Source organism: Hippichthys cyanospilos, chromosome 17 (genome assembly GCF_059441005.1).
Source record: "Hippichthys cyanospilos isolate Australia breed blue-spotted pipefish chromosome 17, RoL_Hcya_1.0, whole genome shotgun sequence".
Classification (NCBI taxonomy): Eukaryota; Metazoa; Chordata; class Actinopteri; order Syngnathiformes; family Syngnathidae; genus Hippichthys; species Hippichthys cyanospilos.
Window position 1 is genome coordinate 11916828 of NC_142385.1, and position 16011 is coordinate 11932838.

The 16011-nt window shown below is 38.9% G+C and overlaps 2 protein-coding genes across 2 annotated transcripts in view; both read right to left on the bottom strand.

The window, feature by feature from the left end:
• Positions 1-12879, bottom strand: part of wnk4a (WNK lysine deficient protein kinase 4a) — a 31123-nt gene extending 18244 nt beyond the window's left edge. The window contains exons 1-2 of the mRNA XM_088438941.1: positions 12481-12879; positions 10544-11086 (exon numbers count right to left, since the gene is read on the bottom strand). Coding sequence (XP_088295067.1) covers positions 10544-11050 — 507 coding nt within the window. The 5' untranslated portion in view covers positions 11051-11086; positions 12481-12879. The remainder of the gene's footprint in view (positions 1-10543; positions 11087-12480) is intronic.
• Positions 12880-13077: 198 nt separating this feature from the next.
• vps25 (vacuolar protein sorting 25 homolog) lies at positions 13078-15797 on the bottom strand. The gene is made up of 6 exons (XM_088438943.1): positions 15719-15797; positions 15033-15178; positions 14533-14586; positions 14335-14423; positions 13599-13674; positions 13078-13516 (listed from the first exon to the last, which is right to left on the bottom strand). The coding sequence occupies exons 1-6, from the start codon at positions 15763-15765 to the stop codon at positions 13404-13406; spliced, it is 525 nt and encodes a 174-aa protein (XP_088295069.1). The 5' UTR covers positions 15766-15797; the 3' UTR covers positions 13078-13403.
• Between the last annotated feature and the right edge of the window lie 214 nt (positions 15798-16011).

A 16011-nucleotide genomic window follows, 5' to 3' on the forward strand; every position in this document is an offset into this window, starting at 1 on the left:
AGAATATATTGCTAGTCAAATTTGTCATCCAAAACAATTTGTAACTTACATAGCAAATTAAGCAACTTAGCTGATGAAAAATGCAAACACAAACCAAGAAAGCATTGCAGTTAGCATATGCTACCAGTTAACCCACAGTGTCAAACACATTTAGAGAACACCGAGGGGGGGCGCGTATGATTACATAACTCAAACAAACAGTGGCTTGATAAATGGCTGTTACTTAGATTTAATTAACAGCAGCAGTGGAAACCACAAGCTCATCCATCCTGGTTGCATAATCGCAGCGTTTTTCCAAAAAGTGAAAAAGGAGAGCCGAGGGGGGGATTACAAGTTTGCGGGCCCCCCACTAAAGATCCATACATGCACTTCAATACTGCAATGACGCCACACGGACAAAGACATTTCTTGTGTGTCCTCCGCGTTCCCTGAATGGAGCAATTTAGGAGCTTAGCGGAAACATCTCAGGAGACTTTGCCGACATGAATCACGCATTCAGGATAAGTTCTAGGAAGAAAAAAAAATTACATCCCCAGCGTGTGTGTTTGTGTTTACAATCAAGTCGAGGAAACCTGGTCCCCCAAACCGTCCACCCCCTCTACACCATGCAACCTGTCCAAGTGTCTCTCAAATGTCAGGAGGGCCTCCTGGAGCTGGGTGCAAAGAGGTTTGGAGATAAAAATCAGCTTACAGGCGGCAGATTGTAGCCATCGTATTGAGTAACATAAGCAGGTAGTGAGCAATGGCATATTTAGAACGCAATCTAATTAGTCTTCCTTAAAGACGGCGGCACGGCATGGGTGAGCTTATTAAGCATCGGGCTAGGTGGTTAATTGATTCATTTGCCGGCGTATTTCTTGCAAATAATTATTGTTAGATGTTTAAATACCAAAAATATGCAATGGCTGCAGCCTTACAACATGAACTCATTGCATTTCCAAGATTGGATGTCTGATTTGTAAAAAGCATAAAAATATGTCCTTGGCAGTGAATGAGTGTTAAGATTTCTGCGGAAGTTTATGTCATGAGGAAAAATAAACCAACTAATAGAGAATCAAAATCACAATTTGAATAATCGCTATATCCTCTATGAGCAAAGTTTTAAATAAAATATCTGATTTTTGAATTGTATATTGAGGCCTAGTTGAGAAAGCACAAGTCTTTTTTTTTTCTTTCACTCAAGCTTGACTTTACAAGCATGAGTGCAAACCTCCAGAAGACGCATTGTGGAAGGATTTGTTGGAAAAGTTCTGCCAAGACGACTTTCCACTATGGACCACGAGCAAAGGTAAATCATTTTCTCCACTGAAAACCACAAAAATGAGACATTTTGAGGAGGCAAAATGGAGGATACAACTTGGGCTGAGTACACACGGAGGTCACATGATGTCACCGGCTACTGACTACAAAAATCCAATTTCAAATGATTATTTCGCAATATAAAAAGCCAATGACATGATTAAAAATTCCATTCGTTTATTTTTCTCCCTTTGATTTGCTTTAGTTCTCCTAATACCAAACAAGCCTTAAAACAGCTTTTGTTTTTACAACATTAACATGCAAAATCTTCCATCTTGCAATTCTGAGTGAATGTCTACAGAACATTGCAATCATTGCTTGTATTGAGGCGGGAGCAGTCTAATGTCTAGCTAGACCTTCCATTGGCACACACAGTTCTAGTGCGTGAAGTTCTGGCCAAAGAAGGACTGGCCTGGAGACAGACATGCGAAACTTCTGTCCAACTTTTCCATGACACATTTGGCCACATAACAACACACACACACACACACACACACACACACACACACACACGGGAGCACGACTGCGAGTGTGATGATATCCAACAAAATACAAATGTATACTGTAATACAATAAAAACAACTACTGCAGTAGCATATTTTTCTTATTAAAACAATTCATTGGTTATTATGCCTCATTAAATAGATCTAGTCCTATATAATAGACCTTAAATTAAATCAATCAATAAAATATGTCACTAAGTGAAAAATCAAAATCAAAATTAATTAATTAATTTGACAATAATTTTTCACGTACAAACACATTTCAAAAACGCATTTTGTCTCTTCCTGTCGTCTGAAAATGAAATGTGCTGAATGCTAAGGTAATGACCAATCACAGCTCAGCTTGTGAACATCACATGACCAACAGGTCAGTCGTGATTGGTCAGCACTCGTGTCTTGAGCACAGGTGATGTTATTTTAAGTCGACAGCAAGTGAAAAAATGTATTTTTAAAAATATTAATTGTAAACAAACATATTTTTTTCTGCCGAAAATGGAAAAATGAGTGGACTATCCCTTTTAAAAGGAAAAATAAAAGAATTGGCAAAAATGTTTCTAAGAAATTGACCAAAGCCACAGACCCCCCACCCTCCACACACACACACCTGTGCGCACACAAGTAGACCTGGATAGCATGTTACATAATGTACAGGAAATCATAAACATTCAGCAAGCGTATCGCCATGAATAAATGTGTCTCAACTTTTCCATCATCTCTTGCAGCTGCATGCTAGCGGGAGAGAGCGGTGTTGATTGAGCAGAGGGGGTCGAAGGGGTTGAGGGGGGAGCCCTCAAGGGACCGCTCGGTGCCACACGAGCGCTGTTACATAAGCGGCGTGGACCATTAAGCTGGCTTTAAGACGCTCCCTTACTCTCTGTCAGCGGCTCTATTGTGACAACTGCCGAACGAAAACAACAGCAAACACTTATCGTGTGCCAAAAATTGAAATGGGGGGGCGGGGTGAGTTCCAGTCAGTGAGACTTTAATATTCCCTGGGACTTTAGCGCCTGCTTAGTGGATTTAGAGGATCACTTTATTACCTCGGCTGAGGAGATTATCTTTTCATTCTTGATTACTTGTAAAAGGGGGAAAATACTCCAGAATTTTCTATAAGGGGAAGGGCATGGTCACTGGAATTGGGTTGGTATTGTACTATATGAAAACATAGTAATAAAAGTAATTTCTTGCTGAGGATAGAAACTATATGACATTTTTAAATTGTCTGTCTATGTGTGTTGATGCACCATTTGTGTTCAAATATCCTTTGCTTGAAGCGTTTAAAACAACTCACAAATAGATGCTGTTTGTCAGCCCATCTAGGTCGTTTTGGATGTTAGTTAGCATTTAGCCAAACAGGCTCTAAGACTTCTTCACAATCTGTTGTAAAGAGTTTCCACCACACAGCTTGCAAATCTAAAAATTGTGCTTACATTTTAGCTAAAATAGAAATATTTCATAGAAATATTTATTTTCACATTGTTGCTAGCTTCAAATAATGTCATTATCATTTACATTTCATAATATCTTAGTGTAAAAAATAAAAGTAGCATCTTAAATTTATCAAGGTTTTATTTTAAGGCCATATCACCGAGGCCTACATGCGCCACAAGTTGCGGATTAAGGTCAAAGACAAAAAGGCGGGAACATGCAGGTCCGAAGCTGACTGACACACACTTTGTATTGACATGAGCACACAGTGCGGCCATTGAGGTGTGTTGCGGGTGAGAACTGAGGTGCCAGTGTGCTGCTTCCAAGCCCAATGTGACGTGCGGTCGACTAGGTGAACATTTGGTCTCCTGAGAACGGACCGAGGGCACGTACTCGCATCAGCCGCATCGTAAAGTTTGTGACAGGTTACACGTACGGACAACAACAAATCGAGCTCACGTGGACCTACGAAAATGTTGCTAAAAACATGCTGGGCCAGGGGTCTGCAATCAAAAAAACACTATACACGTGCATAAATACTTTTTTTTCTTCCTCTGTAAAAAGTACATTAATCTATATTTTAGGCATGTTTTGAAGCATGAAAACAATAATGTCAACTTTATATCGCTTATTTGATAAGGTGTTCCTTGAAACTATACAATATACAATTCGTATTTCCCTCAAAAAGGTTTACAAATGTCTATTTATGCAAAAAGATGGTGGCGAAGCCCTACTTTTGTCTGTTTCTGGCTCCTCAGTTTGCGTATTCAAAGCTCCTGGTCATCAAGGTGCCAAAAGATGGCATCAAAGGAATAGTATCATCTAAATTTAGCTCCTCAATTCGCTTCCACATAGCTCCTTGTCATCAAGATCTCACAAGACGGCAAAGCACTACTTTTGTCTAAATGCAGCTCCTGAATTCACTCAAAAAAATTGCATCAAAGCATTACTTTTGCCTAAAAAGAAACTTGACGTTTTACTAACAACCCTGTCGTACAAAAATACCAAAAGATGGTGAGAAAGTGTGACTTTTGTCTAAATGAAGCTCCTCAATTAACTTTAACATTGTTCCTCATCATCAAGATGCCACAAGATGGCACCAAAGTAATTTCTGTCTAAATGAAGCTGCTCATTTCACAAACATAGATCTGTCCGGCAGACAGCAAAAGATGGTGGCAAAGTGCTACTTTTGTCGAAATTACGCTCCTTATTTCACTTGAAAATAATTCTTAGCTAACAAGATGACGTTATAGTAATACTTATATTGCTTTGACTTGCGTCAAAACGTTTTTTTCCAAATAACTAATAGGTTATAGTAATTACTATTCAAGAGTTGTCTAGAGAGAAACTGCCAGTTTAAAATAAACCATAATCCCGCATAAAAAAAACAAAAAACACTTCATTAAAAATGTATCATTCACTTTGTCCAGTGAACCGATCAAGTAAAAGTAGTGCCACCCCTAATCACTACATACGCGAACAGTAACAAGCACTGTATACGGCGTATCCCAGGAAGTCTTGCATCACCGTGCCCTGGAGGCGAAAGATTAGCCTATTTACTTGGTTATTCTTAACTGGACCTGAACCTGGCTGATATATTTGCTGTTACTAACCAACTAAGGGAGCGCTTATAAATTACACTTAAGCCTTCTGCCACTGATCCGCCACACACACTCCTACTGACCTGTAAAACTTGTCTCATGTAAGAAGCAACATGACATTTAACTTGTCAGAAATGCAGTGTACATGCGTACATAAATAAGGTGACAAATGTATAAATATAGAATCACTGCACAAACCTAATTAACTGGAAGCCATGTGGTATTAATTCTTCAATTCGGCTACTAATGGTTATAAATAATAAAATATGTAGTTTACAAAGGTCAAGTTTGCGGATGTGGAGGCTATTCAAATGTCAAAGAGAGCCTTGGCATAGCCTGGTGCTCAAGTCCAAACACGATTAACAAATTGTCCCGAGGCAGAGACTGAGGCAATTTTAAAAGCTCTGCTTGGAAAAAAAAATAATTGTTTGACTAAGGAGGAATCCGTTTGCTTTTTTTTCTTCCTATGAGGTCCAAAGAGATAAAAATACCCTCAAGGATCAGCCCAAAAAGGGCACAGGAGGGCGGCCATTTTGTTTAGGTTTGAAGAGGCCATTTTAGGCATTGTTGAAAGGCAAGCTATAGGTACCGGCTCAGCCACAACCCAAATGAGGACAAGACGTTTTGACAATGGATGTCCGGCTGTTGGATGTTAGTAAGTGTTGTGGCTACAGTGAGCGCCATCGGGATCCAGTTACATTCAGTTGCAAGGATCAGGTCCCAGTGGGTACCAGGAGCGGATCCAGTTTACAAAGCTCCGCTATGCCTGTCACGTGAGCAACACGCATGAAAGATTGATGTCCACAACTTCAATAGTGCTGCGTTTGACCCAACCAAAAAAGACAGACTCCAGTACATTAAGGTGTCGTGTTGACGGAGAAAACACACAAGTCTTTCTAAAAATGGCCAATTCATGGCGGGAATGACCGGAGGTTACCCCCTCGAACTTGCTCGGAGTTTGTTTAGGAAGCCGCCGCACTGTACATGAACACATTTCCCACCGCAACCTCGCACTGTCAACAGTGTATAGAAAACACCTTGGCCGAGTCCACCCGTGGCCTTTTCTCTCGCTTCGGTCACCCAAAAAACATGATCAGCGGTCACGTGGCCGATTTTGATCGCAACGTGACTCAAGACGGCTTAAACACGCTACAATTTGAGAGCTAAAACAACAGGAACAATTGCTCGTTGTTCGGGGCTCAGGGACGAATGGAGTGTAATATTTGCTAACAAAATAGAGCAACCAAAACTGGTTGTTCCTTGAGAAGACACCATAAACATTTTATTATTGCATTCTGACTAGTGGGTGCAGAGAATGATATCACCAAACACAAATACCTTCTCCCCATCACGTAAGCAACTTTGCTGAATGTTATTATTACCCATCAGAAACCATTGCTAATCCGTGCTAACTGCAGCTCTGCTTACCTTTTGGCCTCCTTTTGATCTGGACCCTCATCCAGCCAAGCTGCTGAGAAATTTGTTGAGAAACGCCCTACGTATTGGGGTGGTTATTAACATTTACGTGATAGTACGTCAAGGGAAACCCTACTGAGTAACGCCATCAACATCAATTGACGTCAATTACATTTTTTAAATAAATGAGTGGAGAAAATGTTTGTCAAAATTAAAGTAAAACAGAAACTAACTGGTCCATCAGAATGCTCGAAATGGGCTTGGAGGTTCTTTTTTTTTTTAGGGTAACATTAAAGAATCAGATGTAAAAAAACAAAAAGTACACTCTAATAAATACATTTTATACATTCTAGTAATTAACATAGTGGGAATTACACTTGCTTTTACATTTTTGAGTTGTTATTTAGGTTGGGAAAAAAAATTGCAAAATATGGTGGCCAAATTGCTAAATCAGCAACTCGGATTCTACTTTTGTATAGCTCCTATTTGTAGTTATGTTGTTCGTATTACAAATGCAAATAAGCAGGGAACTGTTTTAACTGTGGAAGCGACTGAAACGGACAAATAAGATATAATTATTCTATAAAAGGAATAATTGGTCACCATCACAGTATCCTGTTTTGTTGGATCGATTAAACTGATTAAAAAAAAAAACATTATTTCAAATTTCCTGGTGTGGTACCTAACATGACAGAAAACACAAGTTTATAATGTATATACTGTACTACATGAGTCACAGTATGGTACCTGTGGTCAGGTATATTTCCTGGAAGTGGAAAACATTCATTGTGGCGGCACTAGGACGGAAAGGTAGGCCGTGTAAGGCAAGCGTAATGGCTGGTGCCAGGATGTACAAGGCCTCAGTGTCACTCAGCGGGCCAACTTTCCACTCAGCATTTCACAGCAGCAAAAGCATTTCAACTAACTCCGTAAATGCTGCGCCTAAATAAAAAAATGCATACAGCAAAAAGATTGAAAATGTACACATTGCTACACATTCTTTTCTGTGTTACTGCAGTTCCACTATCATAATTGGCATGTAAACATACAGTATTTTAATTTTAGTTCATTCTCTGTGTAAGAGATCATTTTTAATGTTTTATAAAACATTTTGATGCGTTACTACCTGGGATTAGTATTTATCAGTATCAACATCAATATGTCTGTCTCCAGAACACAAAGCAAACAAATGAGTCAAAAGTGGTGCTGGCTTAAAGGAATAATCACAGACAATGTTCTTGTAAGCCTTGTTGCCATAAAAAGGCCACACGCTTTACTGCCCGATCGTGTCTTTTTTTTTTTTTTTTTTGAAGTGGTAAACATGGGCTCAGTGCTATTACTGCTCCTCTGACGTACATCTTGTAAACGCTTCCCTTTTTTCCCCTACATCCGTCTCCTCAAACAAATAAATCTTTAAGGACAGGGTTATGCAAACTATGGCTCAGGGGCCACAAAACAACCCAATGGAGTATTTCAACTGGCTCACCAAACATTTCCTAAAAATGAATGAACACAAATAGTGATGGTTCCCTGTATCTAGTTGAAGTAGTTTTAGTATCGAGTTTTAGTAGTTTGTTTCTTTTATATTTGGAAAAAGTATTTGTGTTTCGCATGACAAGAAGTTTGCAAAATACCCTGTTTGTTAAACAGTGATGGCACTACACGGTTCGCTGAGGTGTAAAGCTCGTCATGAAATGCTTAATTAGTCGCTAAACTTGATGACAAAACTAAATCACCATGATTATTTGCCTTTCCTGCTTAATGTTTGGCAGAATTTGTTTGTGTGTGATATAGAATAAAAGCTATACCTTTCCAGACATAATTTTAAATGATGGTATTGATATGTATATCCTGATATTTCTTCTAAAGTTTGCAGGAAATTCTTAAACTTTTTAGAAAGAGCTAAAGAATAACACTGTAAAGAAAAAAAAATACTGGTTGTTAGCCTGTTGCTAGCACGGTCAATTGGAAGATTGTTTTGAGTTGTATTAATGCTGTGTGAGCTCTCATTTTTTTTTCTTTTTCCCTCAGCCAACAACCAGGAACAATGATTGAGGAACTACGGGCGTCATAGAGGGTTGCTTCATGGCCATACCTGGCTTATTCAAACTGACCATAAACTACACCACACTGATTATGTCATGTGTAGCGCAATTGCAGTGTCATGGTGGGAATTCAATTTCATCATTTTGAAGTCTCAACTAGTTTTCAGGCCAAGAGATACAAGTCGACTTTGGCTGGCATTCGTAGCCACACAATAGATGAAAAATTGTGTTTTTAATGAACCTGATAGACATGATGGCGTTTGGGTGCGACAGAACATTTGATTTTCACCTTTCGCGATTCTTTTTGCCCGACTCGCCGTCCCAAGTCGTTCTAGATGACTTGCGAGTGCTGCTGCATCAACACGGCAGGGCTCGGTCCTGTTTAACCACCAACACAAGGCTGTGGTGTGCCATTCAGTGAGTGGGGGCGGGGGCAGGCGAGGGTCATGTTAGGTGGAGATTTCCGGCGGAGATGCTGAGGTCAACCCACCGTGGACTGTAACCATATCAACCACCTCTAAGCTCATTAAGGGAGATTAACAACACACATGGCCGCTGGCTAAAAAGATGCAGGAAAGAAAGTTGCCCCCCCCCAACTCCCCAAGCTAAATAAACACCTGACAGGTGGACGCCTGAGCTGACGACACCAGAGCTAATTTACACCTTAGCTTCCCAGACATAAGAGCCAATTTTATTTTTTATGTTTTTTTTTAATACTTTACATTAAAAAAGCACAAAATCTCTACCAAGGAAATCTTTTTATTTTATACATATAAATTATTTTAAAATTATTATTTATTATTAGATTAGAAAGTATGTGTGTATATATATGTGTGTGTGTATATTAGTTGTGAACATTAGATGGCCATAGTCTTCAAATACTGACGAAATTTTGAGTTTCAAATTTTTTTCAAAATTTGAATTTTGAAAGAGAAGACAACTCCGTGAGTAAAATTGGATAATTTTGTTTTGGAAAAAAATCATCTTACGGGATCAAATAAAGTTATAACAACAGTCTTGAAAAGGAAATAATATTTTGCTACTAGTGTCGTAGAAAATAGTTGTTGAAAATTAATCGCAATTAATTCTGAAAATTTTCGAATTAGTTAATATTTCTTCATCGTTTGAAGGCAACTAGTTTTGTGCAACTAGTACGACTAATCTTGAAAATAATTATTTGCCATTATAACTTTCCACCATTTTACTTGAAAAAAGGCACTTGTTGGATCATAAGGTATTTAGAGCAAGGTAATTTTGTTTAATTGGTCTGAAGGATTATAAGTGGGTTTCTTCGAAAAGCTAGACTGAGAAGCCCTGATCTACATCGTGGCACCTGCCAGCTAGCTAAAACTGTCTGACCCCCGCCAAGTTTTTTCCTGAATGTTAGATTATTTGTTGCCCAGTGCGGTTTAGTAAATTGCTGTTTAAGTGGGAAGTAATGCAGTTTTCCTGGTATGCGGCCCAGCTAAGTGGCTGGTGGCCGCCCTTTTTGTTCATGTAATAAACACGACTGTCTCCACCAAAGCGCCTACTGGGTGTGTGTCAGTGGCACAGCGGTTTTGTCTGTGGCTTAGGGCATCAACTCGGAAGTCGCGTTCGCCTGGCAGGCTGAAGTGACATTGTCGCTGTTAAACCTTTAAATCCTCCATTGAGCCAGGTCGCAGCTGCTGTTCGGACTTGTTTACATCACACACGAGCATGTTGAAGCGTTGAAGGCATACGGAGGGCCCGCCTGGTTGTCAGTGACAACAAAGATTAGCAAAGACCAAACTTGACATGGAGCCACTCCAAGGTCGACAAGGAACGACACACGCACGCAAATATTTTGAGTAGATGAAACATGGCAATAAATGAGTACGTGTTTTATCGTTGTTTTGTGTTTATTCTCTGTTTAGAGGGGGAAAGTCCACTTTCGGACAAATATTTTTGGGCTTGAAAATGCATAATCAAGCATTTTTAAATTACTTGCAAAGTCCATCTTCAAGTCTTCTGAGCTCACTAAAATGACTGATATTGACTGTTTTTGTTGTTTATTACATTAAAAGAGCTGAGTTAACCTTTTAACTTTTTTGTCACTGCAACATTAATGATATTCATCCATTTGAAAAAGTGGATGAATCATTCATATCTTGTACCTAAATGAGGTGTTTCTAAACTTTTGACTCGTGGCGTCGGACACAACAAAAAAGTCAACAAGGCAGACTAGCTATGATGTAATTGACAGGAAGCTGACCATAAAAGGACATCCTACCTGAAGCTCGCACCAGGCAACTTCCACGGTGGTCTCCGTGTCCAGGCCCTTGTAGACGGTCTTGAAGGACCCTCTCCCGATCTCGATGTTGAACTTGAGGTAGCGTCCGTCAGGCGACGTCGCCACTGCCTTGGTCTCCACATCCTCCTTTTCCTCCTCCCACCGTGGGTCAAAGTTCACGCGAGGTGTAACCCTCCGCCCTTTCCCCTGCGCCGACTCGCCGTCTGACTCGCTGGGTGAGCTGGTGACCCCCGGAAAGGGGCTGCACGGGGGAGTGTCTTCGCCGGGTTTCTCCTCATCCTCTTCATCTTCTGCTCGGGACTCCGGCAGGCTGAGGATGTTCTCGGCCGACCAGGAGAGGGCTTTGGAGAGGGCGCCGCTGAAGAGAGGCGAGTCCACGTCCACGCTGATTTTGTGTAAGCCGTACGAGTTGCGGCGTGCGCCCAGGCCATGGGGCTGCAAGCCTGGGAAACCGCATCCGGGGATCTCCACCTGGGCGTGTGACATGATGCTGGCCACCAGCAGCTCTGGACTCAAAGATGCCTTTGTGTACAAATATAGTCATACGTTAGCCGTGAACAATACATTGTCACATTTTGACATGGTCACTTTAAGTTAGATGGGAGGAAAAAAATATATGTAAATGGTAGCTGTTGGTAGCTTGTGGCACAAGAAAGACTTTAGCTATCACTAGCTTCCGGCTGGCTGCAGCTCAGTTCATTAAATGGATTGCGCAATGACCGAAGGTTCGACTGTTAGAATCTTGGCTGTTTAGTTAGGATTTTGGGGTTTAGCTATTGCTGGTAAAACCAGGAAAAACCAGCATGAAAACACAGTAAGAATTGGTCATGGTCTGATCTATGCTGGGAGCGGTAGAGAAACACATTTTCCTAGTGACATCATCATCATTAATTAGTGGTAGAAGTGCAATAATTAATCAATATCTTATTAATAATCTAATTCATCAATGATTACTTATGATGGTCAATTAAACATTTAGGGACCTAAAATGGTCCACTTCCTTAGAATTTCAACTTCAGGTAACGTGAGATATATCTCATTTTTCATGAAACATCGTGTTGAATCAGTATGAAACTAGCGTTATCAAAATGATGTTTCTTTTTGTTTTGTTTTTTAGAATGAAATAATCATTTGGAGCCATTGTTTAACTTCAAAATCCTCAAATTTCACCCTCTCAAGTTATTATTCTAATTTCTAGCATACTCTATAAAGTTATTTGATTGTACTTGGTGTTTAATCTAAATAAAACATTCGACTTTAAGTTGGAAAAACGATTACTGAACAAGTGAATGGATCGGTTCAAAAAGTTGGAAGTGAGTACAACATCAATCACTCTTGTGTAATATGGCTTAATTGCTGTTCGTTTGTTTTTTAATTACTAAACAATCCAAAATAACAATAATTTGTGTATCAACTCGAAATGAGAAAATAATGAGTTTATACTACACATTAAAGAAAATTTTATCTGAATATTTGATAAATCGATACAATAATCAATTCTATCAGATTTACATTTCCAAGTTGTTATATGAGCTGCAAGTCGTCAGTACTAACAACTATAGTGATGTGGTCAGTGAACATAATCATGAATAGCAATTTGTCATTGATATGGTCAGCCCAGTTAGTCGCACATATTGTGTCATGTTGACCAGTCAATGCAACGCACAATAAGTCATATAAAGTACACAGCTTTCCTGTGACATTCCTGCTCTTGCATTTTTAAGCTCACTTGTGATTTGTTTCGGAAGCACGGAAAATTAAAAGAAAACATTACTAATTTGGTATTGATTACACAAATACTGTAATTTATCACAAGAAAAAAAAAGATTTGGAAAAAAAACTAATAATGCCATGATTGTGGGAAGACAATTTTTTAGTAAAAAATATATATGTATATACTATTTTACTTTACTCACTTGCTCCTCACACTGCGTGAAAATACATGTTCCTCCTCGTAAAATAGTCCAAGCTTGTCTTCAAGCGATTCCTCGGCCAGGACCTGGAGAAGCAACAAGGTGGTGTGTTAAGTGTTATGTATGAACAGATCTGAGCAAGCAGGATATATCAAGAGAGCGCTCCTTTCCTTCCATTAGCTCCGCCCCTGTATGCTCTCTCCTCCTCCTCAATGATTTCAGTGACGAACCACAAGAAGGCGCTCTTTAACTTTCTCATCTGAAATACATGCAGACTCGCACAAAAACACAAGATGTTTCCCTGGAACTCTATCACCTCCCACAGGATAAATCATGACCACCAACGAGGTGACGTCATTGGTTTATGGAACTTTCCCAGAGGACACAACATTAGGTCCAATATTTGTTTTAGCTATAAAAATTAAAGACACTTATTTTAAAGTTGTATTATTTACTTACCTAGCATTTATTGTTTAGGTATATCAACGTATTTATACTATTAAGCATTTCTGGGCAAGGTAACAAAAAAAAAGAAAGAAAAAAAGAAATGTACCTAATGTTTTAGCCCACAGTGCTTTCTCCACACATGCAGATATCAAGTAGTCCATTTTATCAAAGTAGTCTTGTTTATTTATTTTTACATATGATAAAGGGTTGAGGAAAAAGGTTGATTGTGGATTATTTCTTGGATAGTGTCACAACATAACTGTCCTCTAAAATAGTTATTCATAACAAAGCTGGGTTCTGTTGATTCAGCAGTCTTGGTCCAAGTGTCACTTACAAACCCCTCTTTGGAGGACGAGTTCCAAACATGATTTCTTTTTTTTTTTTTTTAAATGTCGTTACCTCAAAACTTAATTAAAAAAAAATATATGGATGCAGCATTGAGCCACAACAACAACAAGGGATCCAAAAATCTGGCCTCCTCAGAAGAACTTGACGCCTTTGCCGTCGTCCATGCTGAAAATCTCAGCTTTTCCTTCCGTTTGCAGCGCCTGCAGCGAGCGCAGCAGCATCCAATCCTCCAAGCCATGGAACTCTGTGCAGCAAGCAAAAAGACCAATTGTGAAACAAGTATGGTGTACAGCTTCAGACGGGACAGTTTGGCAAAGAAGTTGTACCTTCGCCCTCTGTGTCATCGCCGTTGGAAAGCTCGTAAAGCGTGAAGACTGTATTGTTCATTCCGTTTTTAGACACCTGAGACAACAACAAAACAATTTCTAATGTTTTATATTTTCATTTGCTGAAGACATTTTTCCATTAAATTTCACGTAAAAAAAAAAAAAAAACTATTATCAATCTTTGTTTTAAAATCTTTTCTTTCATGTGACGTTTGCAAGCTGAGCCATGATTGGTCTTGATCTGAGCCCCAGAGCAACTGTGATGTTATTTTTAGTTAACAGCAAGTGGCAAAATGGCCGCCTCCTGAGCTGGATAAAAATGAGCTGCTTCACTTATATTTCACAAAGGCAATATCGATTGGAAAACCATGTTTAGATTAGTGGTGGCGCACATAAAGTCATTGTAAAGAATAATTTGTCCTTGGTTTACTTTTTCTTATATACTTTATAATACATATCAGTTCATATTATATATTGTAATAATTTGCAGAACATTAACATAGTTAAGTAACACAAACATTTATTTAATCATTCCAATCATTTGTATGTTTTCTAAATATTTTATTTTATTAAGTCTATCTTTATGATTATCATTTCTTTAATGGAGAATTTATTTGTTGATTTAGTAGTGGTTGAAAAAGATGAAAAGGATACAATATATGAATGTTCCTGATTGTTTCTTCTGTGTGTACATTTTGTCATTATTGTTTATGATCCTTGTGTTGCGTTAATTTACCCAGTGATACATGAGCTTGCCCCATTCCTCGGGTCGCCTCCACATCACCAAACATCTTGACTTGTTCTTGTCCAGCCATTCCAGGTTGCCTGACCACCACCACAAATACAGACATACATAGAGCACACTCTCATTAAAATCTATACTTAAATACATAAATATATACAAGATACAAAATGTCCCCCAAAAATTACTTACCTTTTTTCCTTAACTCTTCAAACACAACTTGAATGGCCTCCATGGACAGTTTTCCTGTTATTTAATTAAGGAAGCCAAAAAGAACCATCCAAGCAAGGCGGCTTTATCTATTTTTACGAAATGTGCTACACATAACCAAAATTATGCAACACAAAAGTATTCCAAACAAAACAGCTAAAGACATTCAATGTCAAAGCACATAAAAGTGGTTTATTAAAATATCTGAAAGAATATGCTTTGAAATCAATTAAACACATTTACAAATAAATGATAAGAATCTTTTCAATGCAAGGAAATAATTTCTAGCTCTTGAAAATAACAAAAAGTCCACACAGTGATCAACACCTTCACTTCAAGACATCCAACTACATTCAACCAGATAACATCGGTCTGACACGTTTGCTATTTTAATTATAACGCAAGATGCCAAAGACGGGCTAACACAAAATACATTGAATTTAAGTGTGATTAGAGGTTTCATTGAGCTTCTGAAAGGATACGTTTTATCTTACGATTGTTAAAGACAGGGCTCTCCTGTGCCTCCATCACATCTAGCGTGTAGAGCTTTTGATGGCGGCAGTAGGCCAACACCAGCGAACACCACGCCGCCAGCTGCTTCTGTCTAGTGTCCACATTGGGTTGAAGCCTGCACACATCAAACACACATCATGAATTACAATATTAAACAGTGACACTCAGCAAAAAAAACAAAACAATAAAAAAACAGATTACGTGTCATCACTTAAATTAAAATACATTTTTTGCAAGATGAGTGTCATCGTGTTAAACACACACACACACTTCTCTCCCCAAATATAACGAAATGTTCACATTATTTAGAGGTTCATGCTTTGCAAGCTAACAACACAGCTAGATGACAGAAAGGTAAATGTTTCTCATCGAAAGGTACACGAACGGCTTTACGGGTCATACGGCTGTCGTTTATTGAGGACAAAAATATAAGAGCCGTGTATGAAATCAAACTGTACCTGCAATTACATAAAAATTATGAGAGTTGCTAAAGTGAGCAAATTCACTTCCGTAGCATTTTGGCTTGTTTGGCTAGAAAACCGGCTAACATGACGCTGACAGTCATAAACCACACACCTAAAATGGACAACATGTTGAAAGGATGACTTGGTCTTTATTTTATCGTATTTAAGTTAGATTTAAGAGTGATACTCACGTAAAAAAGGGAGGAAAATTGTACTGCCAGGGCCACTCGAAGCTCATCGCGGCGGATGCGGTGTGAAGCACGCGCAACCACAAAACTATTCCGACCCGCTACAAGGACAAGAGAAATTAATGTTCGGATATGAAAATCTATAGTTTATTCAATTAAGTGTTGACGTTAGCGTTCAGTGCATTTTGGATGGTAAATAACACTTCAATTTTGATTTTAAGAAATTTATAGATGATTTAAATTCTTAACAAGCTTTCCAAAGCTCGTCCAACCACGAAAAGGTTCCGATTGACTAC

Excerpts from the sequence above, each read along its gene's own strand:
- vps25 (XM_088438943.1), bottom strand. The coding sequence starts at position 15,765 with ATGAGCTTCGAGTGGCCCTGGCAGTACAATTTTCCTCCCTTTTTTAC. Across the intron at positions 15,179-15,718 it reads AATTTTCCTCCCTTTTTTAC|GCTTCAACCCAATGTGGACA; the intron begins GTGAGTATCACT and ends TGATGTGTGCAG. Across the intron at positions 14,424-14,532 it reads TGAAGAGTTAAGGAAAAAAG|GCAACCTGGAATGGCTGGAC; the intron begins GTAAGTAATTTT and ends GGTGGTGGTCAG.